General features: G+C 50.4%; 3 protein-coding genes across 3 annotated transcripts; 1 reads left to right on the plus strand and 2 right to left on the minus strand.

Moving 5' to 3' along the window:
- Positions 1–2,091: 2,091 nt before the first annotated feature.
- LOC116786278 lies at positions 2,092–11,355 on the minus strand. Its single transcript, XM_032686732.1, has 2 exons — positions 11,254–11,355; positions 2,092–5,544 (listed from the first exon to the last, which is right to left on the minus strand). Exon 2 carries the CDS (start codon positions 5,532–5,534, stop codon positions 2,910–2,912), a length of 2,625 nt encoding a protein of 874 aa, XP_032542623.1. The 5' UTR covers positions 5,535–5,544; positions 11,254–11,355; the 3' UTR covers positions 2,092–2,909.
- Positions 9,220–11,232, minus strand: LOC116786280. Its single transcript, XM_032686733.1, has one exon. It carries the CDS (start codon positions 10,948–10,950, stop codon positions 9,253–9,255), a length of 1,698 nt encoding a protein of 565 aa, XP_032542624.1. The 5' UTR covers positions 10,951–11,232; the 3' UTR covers positions 9,220–9,252.
- CD8B (CD8b molecule) lies at positions 11,071–21,638 on the plus strand. Its single transcript, XM_032686734.1, has 7 exons — positions 11,071–11,335; positions 14,939–15,220; positions 17,709–18,059; positions 19,900–19,995; positions 20,615–20,704; positions 20,820–20,860; positions 20,893–21,638. The coding sequence occupies exons 2-6, from the start codon at positions 15,175–15,177 to the stop codon at positions 20,858–20,860; spliced, it is 624 nt and encodes a 207-aa protein (XP_032542625.1). The 5' UTR covers positions 11,071–11,335; positions 14,939–15,174; the 3' UTR covers positions 20,893–21,638.
- Positions 21,639–22,751: the final 1,113 nt, after the last annotated feature.

Genomic DNA, 22,751 nt, shown 5'->3' on the forward strand with positions numbered 1-22,751 from the left:
CTCTGTGTGACTGCAGGACACATTCCAAAGCCAGCAGGATCCTCTGTAGCAGCAGCAAAGGTCTATCGTGCCTGCAGTCCCATGATGTATACCTAGAGATAAGCATGGAGAGCAGGCTCTTTGGGTTAAATTATGTGTTTAATACCTTTTTGTCCCTTGTGGGGTTTTTTTAGACTCTTCAGGGGATCCCAGTATGTCTGGGGTTCCACCAAGGCTTGTCTTTACATCACTTGTTCCACTTGAGTCAAAACTGTTTTTCAGCAGCACCTTAACCCCTAACTTTTCAGAAGTTAATCTGAATTACTGCCACAGGGTCAGATCAGTGGGGTGAGTGACCTGTTCACAGCTTAAAGTAGAGCCAGGCTGGGCTAGAGCTGAAACTGCCTCTTTAATCTGCCTACTTGGAGCCAAGGAAAGCCAGAGCATTGTGGGTGGGTTGGGGGCTTCCACAGGCCACAGCTTGCAGGTACTACACAGACAGAGTCCCCCCTGCCCCAGAGCAGAGAGGACAGGGGCAAAACCACCAGGGAATAAATCCCGTTTTGTTACCCATTTAGCTCAGAAAAGCAGACAAGTTTGGGTAGAATCTTTTCTAGAACCTACTGAAACTGCTGGCAAAGCAGACAAAGCTTCTTGGTTGGGGTCCTGTCCCCAGACTGCACCTCAAGTGTGTCACAGCCACAGTCATGCAGCTGCTGCTGTGCAAACAGCCCTCCTTGGTTTGTGGTGATAAACAAATGACAGCAAAGGGGGAGAAACTTCATAATTTTGTAAACTTTCCAAACCCACCTGCACACACGTGTGCCAGCTCTGCAGAGAGCAGCAGCTCGGTGCAGCTGCAGAGGATGCTGCTGCCACATCCAGCAGCAGTGCAGGGGTCTGTGCTCAGCTAAAAACTGTGTGTAGGTGTAGGAACCCCTTCCCCTATGGCTATACCATCATCCCAGGGCTAACCCCTGCTGTGCCACACTCTCACGGTGCAAGTTTGGGACCAAAGGGTGGATAATGTGAATTTTCTGTCGTTCCTTTTTCCCCTACAGGCTCCCAAAACAGGTTCAAGGGGTAGAGGCTTTGCATGAAAGGGTAATTATTCACTGGGAAAATAATTCTCATGAAACATGTAAAGTGTTAGCAAGTAAGAAATGTGCTTTAACCAAAATAACTATGTGTTTTTTGTGAGGCTTTGTGACAGGGAAAATGAAGGGAGAAGCAAAATATAGAGGGGAGCAGGCACTGGCTCTTTCCCAGACAGGTGAGAGGGCTGTAGGGAGAGTTCAACCTCCCATCCCAGGGGTGAAGGGGATGTGTTTGAGGTTCTTGTGGGTTTAGACAGTGATTTATTTATTCACATTTTTTTGAGCTCAGTTGTAACATGTGTTTTTAAGGAGAAATTTCTTTAATGAAGTTTTGCATTTCTTTTAAAAACCTATGCTATAGCAACATGCTGTTTCTTTGCACTTGGTGATCATGAAAAGTGGGGTTTTAAACTCATTTATCAGTTTTTAACTGATGGAGAACAGGCTCCTTGGGTTAAATTATATGTTTGGTACCTTTCTGTCCCAGTTCCTGCTGGGTTAAAGGCCTTTATCTATTTATTTCATCCTGGATTGCAAAGGACATTTTGTCTGTGTAACCCTCCCTCCCCCCAGCTTTTGCCCCATTCACAGAGAGAGCAGAACCTCTGAGATGAGATCAAAAACATGGGCTGGAAATTAGGTGGTTAATCTAGTTTTTGAAATTTCCAGTGTTTTAAAATAGTTTGAGACCCCATATGTATATTTTAAGGCTCCTTCTGGATTCAGAGGCAGGGCAGTGGTACAGGTTGGGAGAGGCAGAATAGGGAGAGGGAAGTGGGTTTGTGCACTGGGCTCAGAGCCCCACTCCTCAACCCAAGGGAGTAATCTTTGTGTTTCAGTGAATATTCTGCAGACAAAAAGCAAGTGAGGGATTTGGGCCTATAAAGGAGAAATAACCCACACCTTTTCTTTTTACCAGAGTTTCTCTTTACCAGTGTAGCCAAAGCTACAAGCCTGGGCAGTGAGAAGCTGGGAGGCAGCGACTGAACGAACAGACAGACAGACAGACAGTCCATTCTCTAACAGGCAGATTTATTGAGTACATGCACAACTAAGCGAAGCAAAGCGGTGATGTCCAGGCTCCGAAAACAAGATCTCACCAATCCATTGGCCAGACGTCTTGGGAGTCTTGGGAATCTGGAGGTAGTCGCTGCAAAGGTCCATGTGGATTCAGCTCCTGTAAGTCCAAGGTGATTACGGGGTCTCCGGTTCTGCTCATCTTTTACCGTCTTTCCAAGTCTTTGAGGCTGGTCACACCTCTGCTGTCTTCAATGGGTGCTTTCCCAAGATAAGGTGTTATGCTTTCTTCTCTTTCCTTCCAAAAACACTGTCCTTGGCTTTCTTTACCCCTGTCTCCTCTGCTTAAGGAGTCTTAAATCACACAAGAGCAGCTTCTTTGCACTAGCATTTGGGAATGAGAGGTTCAAAAACAAGCTACTTATTCTAACTCTTGCACTTTTATTGTGAGGGTGATCAAACAGTGACACAAGTTTGCTCAGAGAGGTTGTGGAGGCTCTGTCTGTGGAGATAATCAAAGCCCAGCTGGACCCAATCCTGGGCGATCTGCTCTAGGTGACCCTGCTTGAGCAGGTGGTTTTAGACTCAAGAGGTCCCTTCCAACCTCAGCGATTCTGTGATTCTGATGCCAACTACAGGCTGCTTGGCCTGTCCTCTCCTGGATGGCCCTCTAATAACAGAGGAAACCATCCTTCACATCAAGGTCTGGCATGGCATGTGTCTCCACCGCTCAACGCCTACTGGGTTGCAGCCAACAGCGGAGCTAGAAGTTCTTCTTGGTGGCAAACACAGAGGCCAACCCAGTCTTGCCCTTGACTATTTTTGGAGGCACTTGGCCATCTCCGCTGTTTTCACCTGTTTTCGAATGCAGAGCCTCACCTGCCTCATCCAGTAACAAGTGACTACCATGGCAAAGCACACACTGATTTGCATTAGCAGTATAACTACAATGGGGTGCAGCAGCGCATTGAAAATGCCAGTGGCCGTGGGGGACCAGCCAAAAAAAATTTCCCACCAGTGATGATCTCCCGCCCTCTTAATTCGCTCCATTACCTGTTTTATAATATTGCCATCATGGTGAACAGTTATTAGGATCTTTTTAGCTTTGGCCTTGGCATTTTCTAGCAGCTGCTGTAAATTTTCATGCTCTAACATTTCTTTTACAAGTGACAAATCCATACCGATGGGGGTGGGGGTTATACTACGATACAAGGTGTAGTTTCTGATTAGCAACTGGCTAGTAAACACAGGTGGTTTATACACAAAATCACAGCCTCTAATAGTAGCTACATTGCAAGCACACATATTTGAGTTGTTAAACACGGTCTGATTATAAGCCTCATTAATTTGCACGTATTTACACATCGTTCTGAAGCACACGCACCCTTTCCCTACGTACACTAGCGCGGTTTTATTACTGCTCTGGGGATTGATCTCAAAATGACACACCCCTTCTTTGGTGTCAAAGCACACGTCACTCGCCTTAAGGGCATCATCTTCGCATATGAATCCCAGTCCCCTTTCCAAAATGCAGGCTTCCAGATCTACCGTCTGCCATTTCCCATCAGACACCCTCGCCCACATGCGGTGGTCCAGGGGGTAGACCACAGACCCGTTTGTGTTAACCCCCAGGGCCACGATGGGGTAAACCTTTTCAATGCGAGCCTCCGCCACAGTGAGGACGTGGGCAATGACTGCGTTGAGGGCCTGGTCATGGGTGAAGTTGACGAGCCTCCACCAGGCTTGGAGCTGCCGCTCCTTCTCTGTGGCCGCGTCCCACACGATCTTTCGGATCTCGGTGGGGAGGACGCCGTTGTCGCCGTCTCTCAGGATACCTGCAACGACACTCTGCACCCACATCTGGGCCTGGATGCAGCTCAGAGCAAGGGAGATGTTACTTTGTTCAATGCCCAGTGCTCGCAACAGCACTTGATGGTCTTTCTCATCTATTTGTTCCCATGTGGGCAACACCTCTGACACGAGCCACTGCCCCATACCAAGGCTGGTCAGGGATGAATTCAGAGGCCTGAGGAGGCTCTGCATACCCGAGGTGACAGCCTCCAGCTTGTTTGCCAAGACCTCAGCATTCATGCTGTTGAGGACTCCCAACCCAGCACCTCCTCCTCCCAGCACTGTGGCCAGCAGGTCTCTCCTGTCCCGGGTGCCCTGGAGGGAGCGGCTGTGCAGCCACGCCAGCCAGCCCGTGTGGAGGGTGGATAGGAAGGGGGCACAGTGTGGTCTGACAGAGGAAATATTAACAGTGGACAGAGACAACACCACCTTCTTCAGTGACCGGACAGGGCCAGTCAACAGCTCTTGGATGTGATTTTTCTTCACTACATAAGGACCTATTTTGGAAACAAAAGGGCGCAAGACAGCAATGATGGAAAACTCTTTTTTAAATCCTTCAGGGCCTCCTATCCACCACTTTCCTCCAAGCTCGTGGGACATTTCTACATTCAGGTTTCCTTGACACCATACCTGGAGGGTTATGAGCAGGTGTGGACAGCGTCCATAATCCTGATTGTACCATGAAGCCTCCATGCCTAATTCAGATCTAGTAAGTGTTTTGTTCTCGTGGAGGCAGCTCACTGGAACGACCCACTTGTGGCCGTTCGGGGCAGTTACCGTCACGGTGGTGCCATCAATTTGCATCGGATCAGTTACACTTTCTCGGGAGTATTTAATTTCCAATTTTACCTGGTTGCCAATTTCAACATATGGGGATGCATGCCAGGCCAAAAAATGGCACTTTGAGATCTTAACGGCAGCAAAGGAGGGTGTCGTGGTGCTGATCTCAAATTTAAAGGACAGCCCCACGCTGTGATCTGCCCAGAGGCAGACCACAAAGACTGGCTGGATCAAAGTAAAGTTGTGCCAGCAGTCCAATTTTTCCACAGCACAGTTTTTTTTCTGATTCTTATTAGTTTTTATTTCAGTTACAGAGATTTGAGTTACTGCTTGGTGAGTGGATGCATTAATTAGCCTGCACCCCACCTTTATTTGCTGTCCCACCCTCCCCAGCAGCTGTGGAAGTCTGTTTGTGCTATCCCAGCTCCACTCATTTTCCAAGTACACCTCTGTCCCATGCATAACCACCGTTGACAAATTTAAGCCCATGTCAGAATTTAACCCCATGCTTCCTGTATATTTTATGTAAGCTTGAGACCAGGGCCAATTGGTCTCAGCTTTTGTGTACCTCCTAACCCTGTGCTGGGCTGTGGCCTGTCTGTCATGATGCCTTTCCAAATGGGAACGAATGACTGTTTGTTCAAGGTGCTGATGGGTTGGTTGGGCACATTGGGTGCTCAGCGCTATGCACATACCAGAAAGCAAAGTAAATCCTGCAATCACAAATTTGAAAGCATTTTCCCCGCAGCAAAAACAGGGCTGGTGATGCCACGAAGTTCGCCCTTCCCGCCGGTCACAATCGCCTTCCATTTTCCTTTATCTGCAAAACATAAGCAAGGAGGGCTCTCCAGCCCCGTTAGTTTCCCTTCCATGCTTTTAATTGTGAAGAATGGAACCATCTCCCCTGCCTTTTTGTCCCCTTTCTGATTTCTACCTGGTACACAGAGGGGCTGGCCTTGTTCACAACCCTAACGGGCCCCATCCACTGGGGTTCCAGCACCTGATTCTTCTCTCTAACCCCTCGATACATTACCAGGTCCCCTGTGTTCCACTCCGTGGGGCGCAGCAGCACTCCCAGCTGCTTATCCATCTTGGGGATTTTGGTCTCCTGCACTGAGGCGAGCTGGTGGTACGTGGCTGACACTGTCCTCAGCATGTCCTGGACCCACCTGTCCATCAGCACGCGGGGCTGCAGTTCAGCCGGGGGCTCCCCTCCTTGCCACCAGTGTTCCAGAAGCTTCGGGTCTCTTGCAGGAGGCAATTTTTGGGAAGAAAGTGCTTGAGATGCCATGGCCCCCCGTAATGCCAGTAGGATCAGTGGGAGCTTCTGATCCCAGTCTTTTCTTTGCTGGTTCACGAGCTTCCTCAGTGCTGTCTTCAGTGGTTGATTGGGCCCCTCTGCTGAGGTGGGTTTCTGGAAATGTCCTGTGATGTGAAGCTTTTGCTTGATTCCCAGGGCCTGGCACACCCCTTTTGTGACTTCTCCGACGAAGCGCTGGCCATGGTCTGAGTCGATCTCCTTTGGGATGCCCCACCATGAGAAAATATGCTCTACCAGGATCTTTGCAGTTGCACTGGCCGTGTTGTTTCGAGCTGGAAATGCTTCCACCCAGTTGGTAAAGTTATCACTGATCACCAGGCAATACTTGTTGCCATGGGCTGTTTGGGGCAGAGGGCCAATAAACTCCATCTGCAACTTGCTCCATGGCCCAGAAATCCTCTGGGGGCCCAGGAGGGCTTTGGCCGTTTTGGCATCAGGATTGTTGGCTGCACATGTCAGGCAGTTGCTGACATACCTCTCCACGTCCTCTCTCATTTCAGGCCACCACCCAACACCCTGCAGCCTCACCATGGTCTTGTCTGTACCCCAATGCCCCTGCTCGTGAGCCAGGGCCACCAGCTCCGTTCGGACAAGTTCAGGTACCACCCAGACTGGGTAGTCCGCCCCCTCCCTCCGTGCCAGGACCAGCCCCGAGACGTCCTTCCACACCTTGCAGCCTTTGTACTCCCTGCCCTGTGCTAACTCCCGGAGCCTGGGGTCTTGTGCCTGCAAGCCCACTAGATCCACACTCTCCCAGTGCCTGCTGGGCACCACGGACAGAGGGCCATTCTCTGCAATCTTGCTGGCCTTCCACATCAGCCCTTCCTTTGCACCTTGCTTGGCTTTGGCATCTGCCTCCTTATTCCACTTGGCTTCCTCTGTTCCCTTCTTGTGGGCCTTGACCTTAATGATCTGGGCTGGGCAGGCCCTCTGCTCCGCCAGCCTCGCAAGGTACAGCAGCTTTTTGGCATAGGTGACAGGCTTGCCATCGGCAGACTGCATGTCCCTCTCCTTCCAGAGCGGCAGCCATTCCAGCACCACACGCACCACCCAGCCCGAGTCTGAGAATATGGCCAGTGGCTGGTCTGCCGGTGTGTTCTCCAGGGCGGCCATCACGGCCACCAGCTCGGCAGCCTGGATGGAGTGCGGCAGGCACTTCCCCTTCACCACCTCCCCTGTGCCCCAGTTGACAGCGGCATAGCCCGTGTAGGGCACCCCTTCCTCATGGTAGTTGGACCCATCTACAAACCACACAACGTAGCCTCTCTCCTTGGCCTCCTCCAGGCGGAGGTTGCTCTCAAACAGGGGTGCCCGCCGTGGCTTGGGCTCAGTAAGGGGGCCCACCGGCTCCTGCCCATCCCTCTCTCCATTGATTACCACCCTGTAGGCACCGGGAGAGGGGTCCCCAGGGATCTCCTTGTTGGTCAGTGACAATGCCCAGTTGGCCATGGCCATCCTGGGGTACTGCAGGGGACCCTCATCCCTCTTCCCCAACAAGAGGTACGTCACAGGGGTGAGGGAGGTCCTCAGCAGCACTGGGGCTGACCCCACCACGTATTCCCAGTGCTGCAGGGCCCAGGTCAGAGCTAAAACCTCCCTCTCATAGTCAGTGAACTGTTGCTCGACTGGTGTCAGGAGGCGCGAGGCGTGGGCAACAGGGAGCATGTCAGCACTGTGTTGCTGACCCAGGGAGGCCTGAAGCCCCCTGCCTGTGCAGGCCAGCTGCAGAACATAGGGGCTGTCCCCCTGAGGATGTGCCAGCACCGGGGCTTGTGCTACACACTCCTTTAAGGTCTTTACTGCCTGGTCCTGCTCTGGCCCCCATTCCCAGGGGGTGTTCTTTTTCAGGAGGTGGCAGAGGGGGGCTGCTTTTTCTGCGTAGCCTTTGATGAACTCACGGCATAACCTCAGGAGAGACAGGAAGGACCTGAGGGTGGTGGCATCGGATGGTGCCAACATCTTCTGTATTAGCTCAACCCTCTGCTTTTCCAGTGAGCGCCCTTCCTCCCCAAGGGTCACCCCCATGAAGGAGACCTCCTTCCAGCACAGCTGGGCCTTTGTGGGGTTGATCCTGAAGCCCGTCTTCTGGACAGCCTTCAGCACCTCTGCCAGCACCTCCAGGTTCTTCTCCTTGGTCTGGGTGTGGATGAGGACATCACCAGCACAGGACAGCACGCTCTCCTGGTGGCTGAGCTGCTCCCACATCTTCGCCACGTGTGCATGGCAGATGGCAGGGGCATTGTGGAAACCTGGAGGGACTCTGGTGAAAGCAAATTGCCGTCCTTGAAGGGTGAAGGCAAATTTGTGCCAGGACTCGGAGTGCAAGGGGATGGCAAACGATGGGCTGGTCAGGTTGAGCACCGAGAACCACTTGGATCCCTGGGAGATGGCTGCCATGATGGCGGGGTACCTGACCACTGTGGAGGTCTGCAGTGGGGTGACACGGTTCAGGGCACTGAAGTCAACTGTCAGCTTCCACGTTTTCCCATCGGCTTTCTTCAGGGGCCACACCAGGGCGTTGCAGGTGCTCTGCTGCTCCACCAACACACCCTGGTCCAGCAAGGTTTTAACTGTGTCCCACAAGCTGTCCTCAGCCTCAGCTGGGTACCAGGGCTGAGGCTGAGGAGGGGGATCTGGTCCTTTGACTACCACGGCAGCATCAATCTGCCCACAGTCCAGCTTGCTCCTTGCCCAGACCTGGGGGAACTGCTCCGTGACCCGTTTCACTCGGGGCTCCCACTCAGGGTGGACCAGGAGCTCAGGGGCTTTCACTGACATCACCCTATGGCTTGCCGGGATGACAGGCACATCAATTTGTGGGCAGTGTAGCAGTGTTTGGTTTGCCAAGTCCACCACCACTCCCATCTTTGTCAGTGCAGAGATGGCTAAAATTCCCACCTTTCCCTTTATTTCCATTTTCCCAAATTTTTCAGACCCTTTGGCAGTCCCAATTTCAAAGGGTACAGGCCCTGTGAAGGGCACTGGGGATTTTTGGCCGTCCGGCCCTGTCAGTTCAATAATTTCAGAGGTTTGGAAGATCCCGGCATTGCCGGGGGCCATATTCAGAATTGAATAAGAGGCACCAGTATCAATTAACATCACTTGTCCAAGCACCCCTCCTCCAATAGTTGTATCAACTATCGGACGCCCCCACAAATCGGTCTTAATCGGTGCCACAAAAAGGGGCGACGCAGGTGCCTGGCAGCCCTATTGCTGAGCCTTAGACCCCGGGTCAATCAGGTGGGAGCTGCTGTGCTTTTTGGCCTCATGCAGGGCCAGTTTTTGGAAGAGCTCTGCATCTGGCAAGCCATCAATGTCCTCCTGTTTCTCATATTTTATCAAGCGCTTCCTCAGCTCAGCCCGCCAAGGGTTGGACTTCTGAAACCTCATCCCTTGCTGGTTCTCCTTCCCCAAGCCCCCTTTGCCATCAAGATCTTTTCGGTTGTCTCCCTGCATTTTTCTCATCCCTGCATTTTGGAAAGGCATGGCCGAGGTTTTCCCTTTCTTCCCCCCCACCATGTACCCCGGGAATGCCTGCTTTTGCAGCTCAAAATTCTGGGTCAGGATCTGCTCCAGCTCCGACAGCGGCTTTTTGGCCGCATCCCCACCAGCGATCACCCTCAGTGGGGGTGTCAGCCCCACTACCAGTGGCTCCTTGAATTCAGGCCTGTCAAAATCGAGGGGGGAGTCCTTTGATCCAGGCAGTCCAGCCATCTGGTAGAGCATCTTCTTACGGTTAACGTAGGCATCCGGCCGCTCCTCGGGGTTCTGCTTCTCCTGGTGGAAGAGTACTAAGGGGTTGACCTCTGGGAAGAACACCTTCAGCACGGCCAGCTGGACGTCCCTGATATCCTGGACATTGCCCATCTGCACATCCCCCGGCAGTGCTGCGAAATCATCTGGTTTCATGCACTTTCTCACAACATCTATCAGGTCACTCACGAAGCTGCCGCTCTGGCACTTGGGCAGGCGCTGGACCCTGGACAGCCAGTTGATGGCTGTCTCCTTTGACAGTGGCCCCAGCATCTTCCCCACTGTCTTGAGCTGCTCAGGGGTAAACCAGAGCACAGCCCTATTGGTGTCTATGGGCTGGAGTGGGATGTGACTGACTGGCTCATCTTGGGGGGTCTTTTTGTCTTTGGAAGCCTCTGCCTCCCCTGCTTGCAGCTGGCACACCTCCTCCCGCAGAGGAGCATAAGGGGATGGCCTGGTGGGGCTGTTGGCACCCCACACATCATCCTCATAGTCATAGTGGGGTGGGTGCGTGTCCAGGGAGTCCTCCCCCTCCCCATTCCCGGCCTGGCTCCTCTTGCCCTTGATGGCAGCCACAATGCCCCTCGACACCCCCAGCTCTGCTTCCAGCTCCTGGATCTTGGCATGGCATACCTTGTGATCAGGGCCAGTGCCCCGGTCCCGATGGACGTCCTGTAGGACCGCCCGCACTGCGCTCTGCGCATCGTGGGTCTCCCCGATCCACCTGCCAACCTCCTTCTTCAGCTCCTCTGTTTTCAGCTTCTCATACCCCAGCTTGTTTTCCAGCCGGGTGATCTCTACAGCACTCCGCAGAGAATCCCCACACAAACCCTGCACCTCTGCCCGCAGATTGTCCACCTGAATTTTGAGCTCAGCCTTGTCCTGCTCCAAGGTCTGCACATTCTCAAGAGCCTCCTTCAGCAATCTGGACAACTCCCTGCCCACCATCAACAAACCCTGCAAAGCCGCTCGCTTCTTGCACTTGTTTGTGGGTTTGGGCTTTTTGTTCTCCTCCGACCAGCTCTCCCACTGCTGGCAGAGCTGCTGGTATGCCTCTGGGCCCTGGAAGGACCCCGGGGACCAAATTGCGGGGAGACACTTCTGGAGCACAAACTGCTCCAGCTTCCAGGTGCTAACGATGTCGGTCATCATGGTTGAAGGGCACGAGATCTGAGACGGCTCTGTCTCAGGGCAAAGCTACCATAACACCGGCACCGCCGGCCCACCCTCGGAGCAAGGCTGCGACCCTTCGACCCGCCCCTCCGAAAAGCCCCCCAGGGAGACACCGAACCCGGGAGCGAAGGAAGGGGAAGGTGGGGAAGGTGGGAAAGGGTGGCTGCGGCCGAGCCGGCAGCTGCCGCGACCCAGCAGCTCCCGGGAAGGGGACGGGGAAGGGATGCGGGAGCGGGAGAAGCAAAGCAGAGACAGAGTAAGACCCCAGTAGTAAGATCTCACCAATCCTTGGCTGAATGTCCTGGCAGTCCCGGGAAGCTGAAGACGGTCGCTGCAGAGTTCCAGCAGATTTGGCACCTTTAAGGTAAAGGTGGTCATGACATCTCAGCCCGGTGATTTTTATAGCCATGGCAGGTCGTTGTTTTGGGGTGATAACACCTATGTTTAGTTCCTCGGTGGCTTTTCCTCCTCCACGTGCTGCCTTCCCAAGGACACTTCCCTTGTCTTTCCTTATCCTCTTCAACACTGATTAGGAAGCTGAAATCAAACAGCAGCACCTGCTCTGCCCCTTATCTATTTGGGGGGGTCCAGGATTAGTCACCACTCGCCCATGCTAACTTCTGCTTGCACCAAGTGTCCTGAAGAGGGAGAGCTGGAGCCTGTACTCTCAGCGTCCATTCTCCCAAATCCCCCCATGGCCCCCTCATTTGCTGCACACCCCATTAGCATCTGGGATTTGGGGGGGAGATCACACATGGAGCTCACACCTGACACCTCTAACACACACAGTCCCTCAAAACCACCCCCCAAGCACAGATCTGTTTGCCAGGGGGAGCGAAATGGCAGGAAAATTTACACAGTTCATCATTTAGATCCCTTTTGGCATCTGGTCTTTAAAAGCAGCATTTTTCCATGCTACATCCCAGCTCATCATACACTGACATGTACCTTAAGGGTAACCCCACGACATGTCAGGAGCCTCAGCTGTGATATTGCATCAGCTGAATTACAGCTGTAAATCTGCACCTGCAAAGGCCCCCCAGCCTCATCCTACAAACCACATCTTAGCTTGGAGCAGTTTAGAAAATTTGACCCATTTGTTTTGTTTTGAATTTTTTTTTCCTGCTATTACACTAAGAAAAAGGTTGGGGAGGGTCCTGTGCAGGGCCAGGAGTTGGACTCGGTGATCCTTGTAGGTCCCTTCCAACTCCACATATTCTGTGATTCTGTAATTCTGTGATCTGACTCAGTGAAAATGCTATCATTTTCATCACTGCTTTTACCCCTAGTGAAATACTCCAGGAGCTGCACCCTTCCCTGGAATAAAACCACTTCAAAAAATTAAAAATGGAAAAAAATGTTCAAATGTGGCTGCTTGGATCCCGGGGAGTTTCTGTCCTACACTTCATTATCTCCAGCAGGCCCTTATTTCTAGATACTGCCCAGCTGGACCATGTTGGACCAGACTTGGGGCTGAGCAACCTTCCCTGACCCCAAAAGTCAGCCCTTGCAGCCCCAGAAGGACATAGAGAATGCATTTCCCCCCTATTTTTCTTGCAGCTATTTTCTCTGGCCTTAAATTTACAGCCCAGCTGCAGTTACCTCTCTGTAACAGGGGAGTTTAACAGAGATGAAACCCTAGCCAGGTCCTGCTTCTTGGCTGTAAACCCTGTTTTTCTACCTCAATGCTTTGCTCCAGCCCCGCAAAACAAACACTTTGCTGCAGGAAACTCATCACAGGGAGTAAAGAGAGTAAAAAATGTAACAAAGCGGGTGAAAGCACCAGGAGTGAGTGTCAGCCTGGTGAGGTGGGCGGGATGCAAGCTGGGGAAGAGAAGAGGGGCTCTTTCCCACTGGGATGGGTCCACAGGGAATTGGCTGGGCTGGGGACAGGGATGGTTGTCTTTAATGTCAAAAAAAAGGATAAAATTCCCCTAGAAATTGTGCAAAAGCACCAAAATTCAGCGTTCCCCCTCCACCTTGGCCCAGCCGTTAGCCAAACACTCGTGATTAGGAGCCGCTGTACCCCCAGCAAGGTCACCAACAAATCTTGCTTGTGTGTACAGATCAGATCAACTTACACCCTTCTTTCCTCCCCTACTTTCTTCCCAGGACAGCAGCCCCAAACAATGTGGGGATGTTATAAACAGCAGGTGTCTCCTGCACGTTCCCACAGCGCTTTGATTTTTGTTGGCGATGGGCTGCCAGACAAAAGCATCCCTCCTTCAAAATGTTTTCTTGTAAGAGCAATACTCCGTCCTGAGAACAGTCAGTGAACATCTTCACTGCACATAAACAGCAGCTTCAAAAAAAATTAAACTTAATCCCTGTTCCAGTACACACTCTATGCTTTTACGCTGCACATATTCCTTTTTCTTTCCATAGGTAAAATTCCTGCAGGGAAGCATCTTTTACCATCTTTCCATAGGTAAAAGTACTGCAAGGAAGCTGCTATAATGTCTTGGGGAATCATCCCAGTGTAATATCCCCATGTTCAAGGTTGTAGTGGTGACAAAAGCCACCTCTTGGACAAACTCTTGTCCTGGCCAGGAAGCCTGAAGATGCTCCAGGTGAAAGTGAGAAAAGAGGGACACAGCCATTGCAACAGCCAGGGATATTGGGCTCATTTCACTCACTTCACCACAGAGATGAAGGCAAAATTCACTTGCAGTGGCATTTCTTATATTAAGTACTCCCTGTCTTCCACCCCCCCCCTCCCAAAAAAAAAGAGGTGTATCACCCCATTCTGGGGAGGCCCCAATTTGGGAGTAAGGTGAAACAAAAGGGGACAGATGAGCAGGAGGTGAGGAAGGGAGAGGCAAGTGTTGCTGCATCTCATTATCAGGGGCTCAGCTCTGAAAACAAGAGCTTAAAAGCACTGAAATAAATTTGAAAATGCTAAAATTACTTTCTCCTGACAGGAAAGAGTTAAGGAATAATTCAGCCCACCCTAAATTTTAGCAGCTGAGCACTTTGTGGCAAGGCTTTTGCAGTTAGCAACCAGCTTCGAGCAGGAAATTAATTTAAACAGAAAAGGGGAGAGGATGTGTTACATCAGCATGGAAAAATGTAGTACAAAATGGACCAGCAACTTACAGTGTACAAGACACAATATAATTTTTTGTATTCTTCTGCCAGCTCAACCCTAGGGGAAATTTCTCGGTGCCCCCATGTGAGACTCCCCTTGCTGGGGAGATGCTGGGGTGTTGTAAGGACCACAAGTATCTACACAAGAGGGACATAAAACTGAACCTCACTTGGCAGCAAAGAAGGCAGTAAATAAATAAAAATAATAAATAATTTACATTTTTTTCCTGATCATGGAAATATTGAAGGCTACTGACACCAGCTCACCCCTTTAATTTCACATCCTGTATTTCCCTCTTTGAATCCTAAACCCCAAACGCTTCAAACATCTTCCTTACAAAGACATTTCAAAGCCACTCTGATATTTTGTCATTTGAACGATAAAATGAAGAAATTCTGCATATTTCAGAGCGCTGTCACAGCTACCAAAGCAACACATGCCACGGGGTGGGGAGCCCCAGCAGAGTTTCCTTATTTTTGTGGTTTTTCAGCCACAAATTTGCTTGAGGTTTCTTGCTCTTGACTTCAAAGTTTTCTGTGATGCCTCATGTCTCTGCTTTATGGCGGGTTGGTCTGGTGTTCAGCATTTTCCAGAGAAAAACACCTCCTGCTAAAAATTCAAGAAGAAGAAAACAACCCCGCAGATCAACCTGCATCTTTTCCTTATTTTGAATGCTTTTCGATTTCAGCAGAGAAAAAAACAGCCAAAATTCATCCTTCCCTGCTTTTATCTTTAATGCCAAGCTCCTATATTAGCACTTTTTAATCGTATAGAAGTAGATTAAATGAAGGAAGAATAACTGGGTGGCGAAATGTGAAGAAATCATAATTAAAAATCAGTGAGTTTTCTTTTTTTTTTCTTTTTCAAATGTTCCTAGAGGGGATTTGAGGGTAACCTGTGCAGTGCTGGACGTGGGGCTCAGCGTGGAAGAAGCTGCCGTGCTGAGGCTCCAGGTGCTGCCGTGGCAGATGCTCTTTGGCAGCCGTTGGTGAGACATCTGTGCCGGGACGGGGAAGAACTTCCTGAGGTGAAGCCATCCCTTCCTTCCAGCAGGAGGTGACCGTGGGTGGAGAAGGGGAGCTGGCACAAACCCCTCCGTCACTGACTCCGCCACCATGGCCCGGCCGTGGCTCCATCTCTGCATCTGCCTCCAGATCCCAGGTAAGAAGGACACGTCTCTTAAGAGTTGAGGGCACCTAAACTCGTGGTGGAGCCTCTCCTCCACCCTGCTCCAGCATGTGGGATGCGTTGCACAGCATCTGGATGATGGAAATTTAAACATACAGGCATAGTATAGATCTACAGGATATTATTACCTATCACCGCGTAATTTTGGATCGTGTCATTAATAACATGCTTTAGCTTTTGGTCAGCCCTCAATTGGTCAGGCAGTGGGACTAAATGGTCACTGTAGGTCCCTTCCAGCTGAAATAGTCTGTTCTATTCTATTCTATATTCGATTCAGAGCTCAATACATAATGGTATAGACGCCACAGAGTTTGTTTTTACTGCACCCTCAGTGCAGATGGACTGTAGGAAGCTGCTGATGGAGAAGTTAAAGTAGCACCTGTCTATGCTGCCTGTGTAGCATGAAGGCAATAAACATCCCATAAAATTTGCTTCTAAATCATCCAAAGACTGAGTATTTCCCAAGGGCCACAGGTGGAATTGGTGCACTATAAAACTGTGCCTTACAGGCACTAATATCCTATAGATCTGTACGGTGAGGAGCTCGCTGAGAAAGCCTCAATAAATGAGAGTTTGCTCTGCATGCATAAAGGGAAAAGAGACCATTTTTAAGGTGCTGCAAGCTGGTCTGGCCAACCATGTGCAATCACCATGATTCCCTGTGGTCCCCCACCAGGAAGGGGAACAGGGAGGTTTTGGAGGGTGAAGGTATGACTGAGGATGGGCTTTTCTGCTCTGGCTTCATCCCAGATCACCCCACTGAAACTTGACCACTTGTCCACTGAGCTGAGATTTTCCAGTATCCCTTCTCGTCCTTTATGACTCATCTAACAGTCTCTCCAACAGCTCAAGGAGAAGCTTTTCATGAAGAGTTAAGTTTCCCAGCCAGAAAGAGTTAAGTTGCCAGCCAGACCTCAGGGCAGCCAAGGAGAGCCTGAAGCCCCCATGCCCCATGGCCACACACATTTCACCCCCTTAAAAACCACATGGGTTTGCCAGAGCAAAGTTTGTGAGAATTGCACTCTAAAACCTGAAAATGATGTATTTTAATGATAAGGAGACATTGATATTGTCACAGAGCCAGAGAATGTGGTGAAGTGCTGCAGCTGCCGTGCAACGCCTGAATTTCAGCATTGCCATGTCAGGGCTCTGCACTGATGGGGTCATCAGTGTGGGGACAGAGGAAGGCTCTGGACTTGTGTCAGTCACCAGAGCCCTCTCCTCTGCCTGTCTCATCGGGAATATGGGGGACATCAGGGCCTTGTGCCACAGTGATGGTTTCTGGCGTTTATGCATCATACCAACCCATTCCTACACCACTGGGTTTGCAGGACTGCATGAGGATGCAACAGCTACTGTAAGCAGATTTGGGATTTTGAAGGAAAAGGGACATTTTAAGGTAAAAAAAAAAAAGACAAGAAACATGTATTGTTGAGGGTTTTGCACAGCTTTAAAACACGCCTGGGAAACAGACGGGGGAAGTGAGACCATCCTTATCTTCAGAGGGCTGTTTTTCACTCGGTCTCAGAGTATCTGGAGTTTTGAAGGACTGTTTGCTGAACAGAAAGGATCACAAGTTACCTGTTATCCTTCTCACAAGGACACATCCTCGCTCACACACAGACACCGCTCACATCTGCCTGGGCCAAACACAACTTAGATAATTTCCAACAGAAGCTGCAAAGCCCAAACAGGGAGATGTGATACCAAACCAAAGCTTTGAACCCCACCACTACCCCTCACTCCCTCTCCTTTCCCAACGTCTCAAAATTCCTGTAAAAATAACATTGCCTGAAACCTAATGTAAAATTGATGCATTTTGAGATGTTTTGGACATTTTTTGGTCTTTCTTCTGCACCTGAGATGTTTATCGGCATTGCATCTGTTAGAAGAAAAACCTGGAAAATAAGTTAAGAGGCTCAAAAAAAAATTTTTTTTATTCTCTATTAAAAAGAAGGGGGACAGGAGAGGGGCATCCACAGGAGCAGCTGGGGATGCCCTTCCTTGCACGTACAGCCCCGAGGACACTCTCAAAACCATCCCTCCATCCCTTTCCCTGCCACTGACCCTCCTCCTTAGATGATTGTTTACAGGACAAACTCTATAACTAAGCTTGACCCAAAAAAAGCTGCTGAACCCCAAAAGGCCTCTAAGGAAATATGGGAGCATCCTGGTAAAGCTGCTCCTGTTTCTCCCTTGTGTGATCTGTGACTACTTGATTTTATTAAGCCCATAAAGAAAATCTGTACTTAGCATGGAAGAAAAATAATTAAACCCTGAGATTAGGCCTGAGATTAGAGCATGGTGCTAATAACAGCCAGGTTGTGGGTTTGACCCCTATATGGGCCTTTCACTTAAGAGCCAGACTAGATGATCCATGTGGATCCCTTCCAACTCAGAACATTCTGCGATTCTGTGAAAGGAAAATAATAATTGTGTATATCTGTCTCTTTTTTCTTAGGCTTCTGTACAAACCTACTCTTATCCCAAACTCCAGAGCATATTTTAGCCCAAACTAACAATAAAACAGAAATCCTCTGTGAGCTGAAGAAGGAGCACACCGGGCTGTACTGGTACCGCTGGAGCCAGGAGAGGCAAACCTTTGAGTTCCTGGTATTTTCCAACGTATTGGGCAAAACCACATATGGTGCAAACATCAGCCAGAACAAGTTTAGTGTCCATAGGGCGAGTGTCCACAACTCCTACAGCCTGCACATCAGCCACCTCCATGCCTCGGACAACGGCACCTATTACTGCTCCGTTTCCCAGTCCTCCCAACTCTTCCTGGGCAGTGGGACACAGCTCAGTGTGGGTAAGCATCACCCCCAGGGTTCCAAAGTATGCCACAAGCAGCCTGTGATGAGATCCCCTGGGTAAGGGGCGATGAGGGTTGGAAAACTCTTCTCAATTTTGACGTGCAAGGTTGGGGCTCTGGGGTTTCTCTGAAGAGATCTATGAGACTGGATAGAGCAGAAAATACAGAAACTTTTTGGCCAGCTGCATGTGATAGTTCCTTTGCCATCAGCAGTTGCTCTGCTGTGGCCATGCCCTGAGCACTACGTCAGTCCTAGTGGTTTAGAATTTCCATAAGAAGACCCTCAGCCCCTGATATTGCCATGCCACGTGTATTTCTCATCCCCTGCTGCACTTCAGATGAGAGTTTGGATGTGTGCCCTGCTCAGCTCCCAGGTCTTTCTGTGCCATGGTTCTTCCTTACCCTCCCTTCCAATGACAACACTGAGGCCAGAGGACATCACCCCTCATATCTCTGGGGTGGGTCTGACAGCAGCCTTCAAACCCATCCTTCACGTAAAGAACTGAAACGGGATTTCTTCCTCAAAGCTCCCAACCTGCTATCCCTGGGGGGCTCCAACCAGAAATCAGAGCTGTCTGCAGGTGGCAACTGAGGGAGAAATGCTTTACAGACATAAGCACTTTTCAGCCCATTTTCCCCTTGACCAGAGAGCAGGAGTTGATGTAGAAAAACTAATGTATTTGAAGTAGGATTTAGTCCCTTTTTGCAGACTTTTAGGGAGACAAATAACTTATTTAACCAAGATATAAATAACTTATTTAACCAAAATGCAGCTACACTTCTGACCATAAAGCAGCCCCAGTGTCCCAATTTTTCTGAGCTGTTTTTTGCAAATATCCCCTGCACCTTGAGATGCCCAAGAAATCCCTTTTGGATTCTTGCCGGCTTAGAGAAAAGCTGGTTTAAGATAAAGGAGAACTGTTTTTTATCAACTGGGTGCATATCTCTATGCAAAGAATGAAAAACAGACTTGAAATTCAGCTTCATCAAGGACACTCCAATTAAAAACTGGAAAACAGCAGGTGTTCTGGGAGGATTCAAGCTTTGCTGGATGTTTTCCTCTTTTCCTTTTAGTACTCATGATAAAACAAATTGTCTTTAAGTTCCTTTTCTTTAAGTCTATTATAATGTAAAGGAGCAGTTGTGCAGATAAATCCCAGGCCCCTGATGTCTCATCTTTCCATGTAAAAGAACGGTAGTTTCCGTAGGAATTTCCATCCTTGATAGAAGCACAAAAAAATACTTTTGAGTCACCTAAAATTTTGAATAATTGTGGTTTGAGCAGTCAGACATAAAGCTATTTAAATACATTACTGGGATATTTTCCTGACCAACTTTACTGAGAGATGAATGTGCTCCATTGTAATTCGGATACACCATAATAAGCCCTGCCTGTCATTTTATCAGGAAAAAAAATTCCCATTTTGAACAAAGATTAGAGCAATCTGAATAAGGAAAAGACCCAGGGATCCCTTAAAACCTCCCAGTGCTACTGAAATCTCCCACTACCCATGATTTTGTGCAATGCTGGTGAGATGGTGCGTGGCAGTAAATGCAGCTCAAAGAAGTTGGATTTTTTTCTCTGCCTTAGCCTTTTACCCTTCTTTTCCTAGTTTGTTGGGTTTTTAACACCTTTACAAGCTCTTTGTTACTTCTGTGGCTGCCAAGATGCTCAGGTCAAGCTCCCATCCCCTCTGGGTGACACGGCCCTTTGTGGGGGTCGCTGGAGGGGACTAGTTTTAAGGGCCAAAATTTCCAGCCCTTCTTGCCTCCTGTTCGGGATCTCTGCTGCACTCAGTGCCACACCAACCATCCTCTTCTTCTCCTTATCCCCCAGTTGATGTTTTGCCTCTGCCTTCAAAGACCACTCAGGCACCAGTCTCCAAAAAGCCCATAAGGTGCATAACCAAATGCAAAGCTGCCAGCAAGAAAGGTATGGCACGGGGTTGGCTCAGACTGCCTTGCAAGAGGGGTTTGCTGAGCTCCTGGGGGTCCCCAGGGTCCAGCAGCAGTTTATCCTGGGGTGGGGGCAACCACAATGTCAGTCTGCAGGGGTGGGTGTCAGGGTGCACCTGGACCCTGCTTTGGATGGAGCTGAATTCTGCCTTTATGAGGGGTTTCCTGGGATATACACAGGTTTAAGGGCCAGGATGTATTTCAGTTTAGGTTATCATGAGTTCAGAGGTTATTTCCCTGCAATGCCTTCTTTACTGTGAGGGTGATTGATCACTGGAACAGGGTGCCCAGAGGGATTGTGGAGTCTCCCTCACTGGAAATATTCAAAAGCCCTCTGGACACAGTCCTGGGCCATGTGCTCTAGGATGACCCTGCTTGAGCAGGGAGGTTGGGCCAATGATCCACTGTGGTGTCTTCCAACCTTACCCATCCTGTGATTCTGTGATGCATCTTTCAAAGAATATCTCATGTGCTCACATCTCTACCCCTCCTCTGAGGGCCTGCCTTGCTTTTCTCCCTTTCCCACCCCACGCTCCGTCCCCCAAAGTTGCCCGGGCAGGATGGTGCCAGGTTCTGAGTCCCCTCCTACCCTCCAGGTCCCTGCAGCCCCCTGATCTGGATTCCTCTGGCTGCTGGTGCCCTTCTCCTCCTCCTGACCCTGATCTCCATTGCCCACCGTCTCCACCGTAAGCATCCTGCCAGCCCTGGGGAAGATGAGGGGTGTCAGGCCCTGGGACAGCCCAGGAATGGGATGGGGAACTGGGACGGGTGCTGGGACTGATGGGCACTGGCTCTCCCCAGGTCTGCGTCGAAGACTGTGGCTTCGCATCCACCGGCAGTAAATCCCAGCGGCAGTAAATCCCACTGGCAGTAAATCCCACCAGCTTCCCCTGCCTCGAATGGGCAGGGAGAAGCTACAGACCCTCCCCTGCACGATGCTGAGCACTGCCTGGACACGACCCAGAAAGAACATTACAGGGGACAGACGTGGGCTTGTACCACAGAAGAGATATTTCTTTCCTGCAACAGCCCATGACTTTAATGTTTTCATCAGCACAATGTCTGGTGAAAGGACCAGTCTGGATTCTTCAGCATCCTGAGCACTTTTCACAGGGGACTGAGCAGGGCAAATGTCATAACTGGGTCTGCACAGGGGGAAGGGGGCTGGTGTACCAAAGGGATTCAGATGGGCTGGGAAGGTACTGTGAGGTTTTGGGTTGCTCCCGCTAATGCTGATTGCTAAGACTTTGGTAACGAACTCTTTGAGAGCAACCGGCAGGGATGGGGTGAGGGCAGGACCCTGCATAGATTGTAAAGACCCTGTGCAGGAATGTTCAATAGCAAAAGTGAATATATCACTCTGGCATTTTGCTCTGGTGTCTTGTGGCCCTACTTGGTGAGAGACGTGGTTGCGCAGCAAGAAAGGAACCATGGCCTCTGCCCAAGAACGAGTTAAAGCAGCTGCAGGGGGTAGCAGATCTGGGAGGGTGTTTTCTCCCATGAGAGACTGCAAACAGCCAAGAGTGGGAGAGGAGAGCCAGACAAAGCCATGCACACAAGGCCAAACACCTGGCGCAGCCTGAAGGTCGACACCACCTGTGAGAACAAACAGAGGCAGCCCGGGGCTGGCCCTGAGCCCAGGCGCTGACCCTGAGCCCAGCAGCACGGCACAGCCATCAGGAACTGCTCTGAGTGATGTCTGTGTGTGCTGAGCCCCGAGCAATATCCATCTGTGCTGACCCCCAGCCCTGCTGAGCCCTGAGTGATGTCCATGTGTGCTGAGTCCTGAACAGCACCCTTGTGTGCCGAGCCCCAAGCAATGCCCACATGTACTGAGCCCTGAGTGATGCCAGAATCAGGGGAGGTCGCCCCAGGGATGTTAGCAAGGCTCAGCTGCTGCCTAGGGCTCCAAGGCGGATGTGGGGCTGGAAATTTGGCATCTTTCTGAGCACAGGCAGTGGGCACTTGCTCTCAGATGCACCCCCAGCCCCACATTTGCTCAAACACAGGCACCAGCACAAGGCTGTGTCAGCTACACAGTGAGGGCAAGGGGAAGGTGGTCTAGGCACCTCCTGTCCCCAGTGTGGGTGGGAAGGCCAGCAGCTAATTTTAATGTTGGAGAAGCAGCAGGAATCTCCTATCCTGCATGTTACATATGTGTTCTTGCAGCTACCCACAAGCAAAGGCTGGTGTGACTCTAGAGTGCCCAGGGCTGGGGCTGACACAGTCTTGGGACAAGCCTGTGGGTGTAAAGCATCACAGTGGAAGACCAGCATCCCCTCCCACCCAGCCACATGGAGCTGCCACTTTCCACTTTAATCATGATTTTGCTGGATAGCTTGGTCTCAATCCTGGCTGTGGATGCTTGCCCCACATGATGCAGCAATAAAGCCAGGAGTGGACCATGCTGAGCCAGCTTTCCCAGGCTGTGACACTCACCCAAGCTCTCAGACCACCCAGCTGATGGACACAGGGGACATTGGCCCCAGACCCCATCCCACCACAGATGCTGCAGGGAGGGGGCTCTGAGCATCTCTGATTCCAGTGCATCGCAGTTCATCCTCTGTGAGAGCTCAGATGAACTAAACCCATAATTTCCTACCCTGAAAGTAGTGCACAGAGCTTCACCCCAGCAGCACATGGTTTTTCTGATACGTATTTTTTACAAGAGAGCTGTAAGAAAACCCCTTTGAAACTTCCCACGGGCAAAGGTTTATTCTTTCAAAAACAGGT

Source organism: Chiroxiphia lanceolata, chromosome 4, assembly GCF_009829145.1.
Source record: "Chiroxiphia lanceolata isolate bChiLan1 chromosome 4, bChiLan1.pri, whole genome shotgun sequence".
Taxonomy (NCBI): domain Eukaryota; kingdom Metazoa; phylum Chordata; class Aves; order Passeriformes; family Pipridae; genus Chiroxiphia; species Chiroxiphia lanceolata.

Excerpts from the sequence above, each read along its gene's own strand:
- LOC116786278 (XM_032686732.1), bottom strand. The coding sequence starts at position 5,534 with ATGGAAGGCGATTGTGACCGGCGGGAAGGGCGAACTTCGTGGCATCAC.
- LOC116786280 (XM_032686733.1), bottom strand. The coding sequence starts at position 10,950 with ATGATGACCGACATCGTTAGCACCTGGAAGCTGGAGCAGTTTGTGCTC.
- CD8B (XM_032686734.1), top strand. The coding sequence starts at position 15,175 with ATGGCCCGGCCGTGGCTCCATCTCTGCATCTGCCTCCAGATCCCAG. Across the intron at positions 15,221-17,708 it reads CATCTGCCTCCAGATCCCAG|GCTTCTGTACAAACCTACTC; the intron begins GTAAGAAGGACA and ends CTTTTTTCTTAG. Across the intron at positions 18,060-19,899 it reads TGGGACACAGCTCAGTGTGG|TTGATGTTTTGCCTCTGCCT; the intron begins GTAAGCATCACC and ends CTTATCCCCCAG.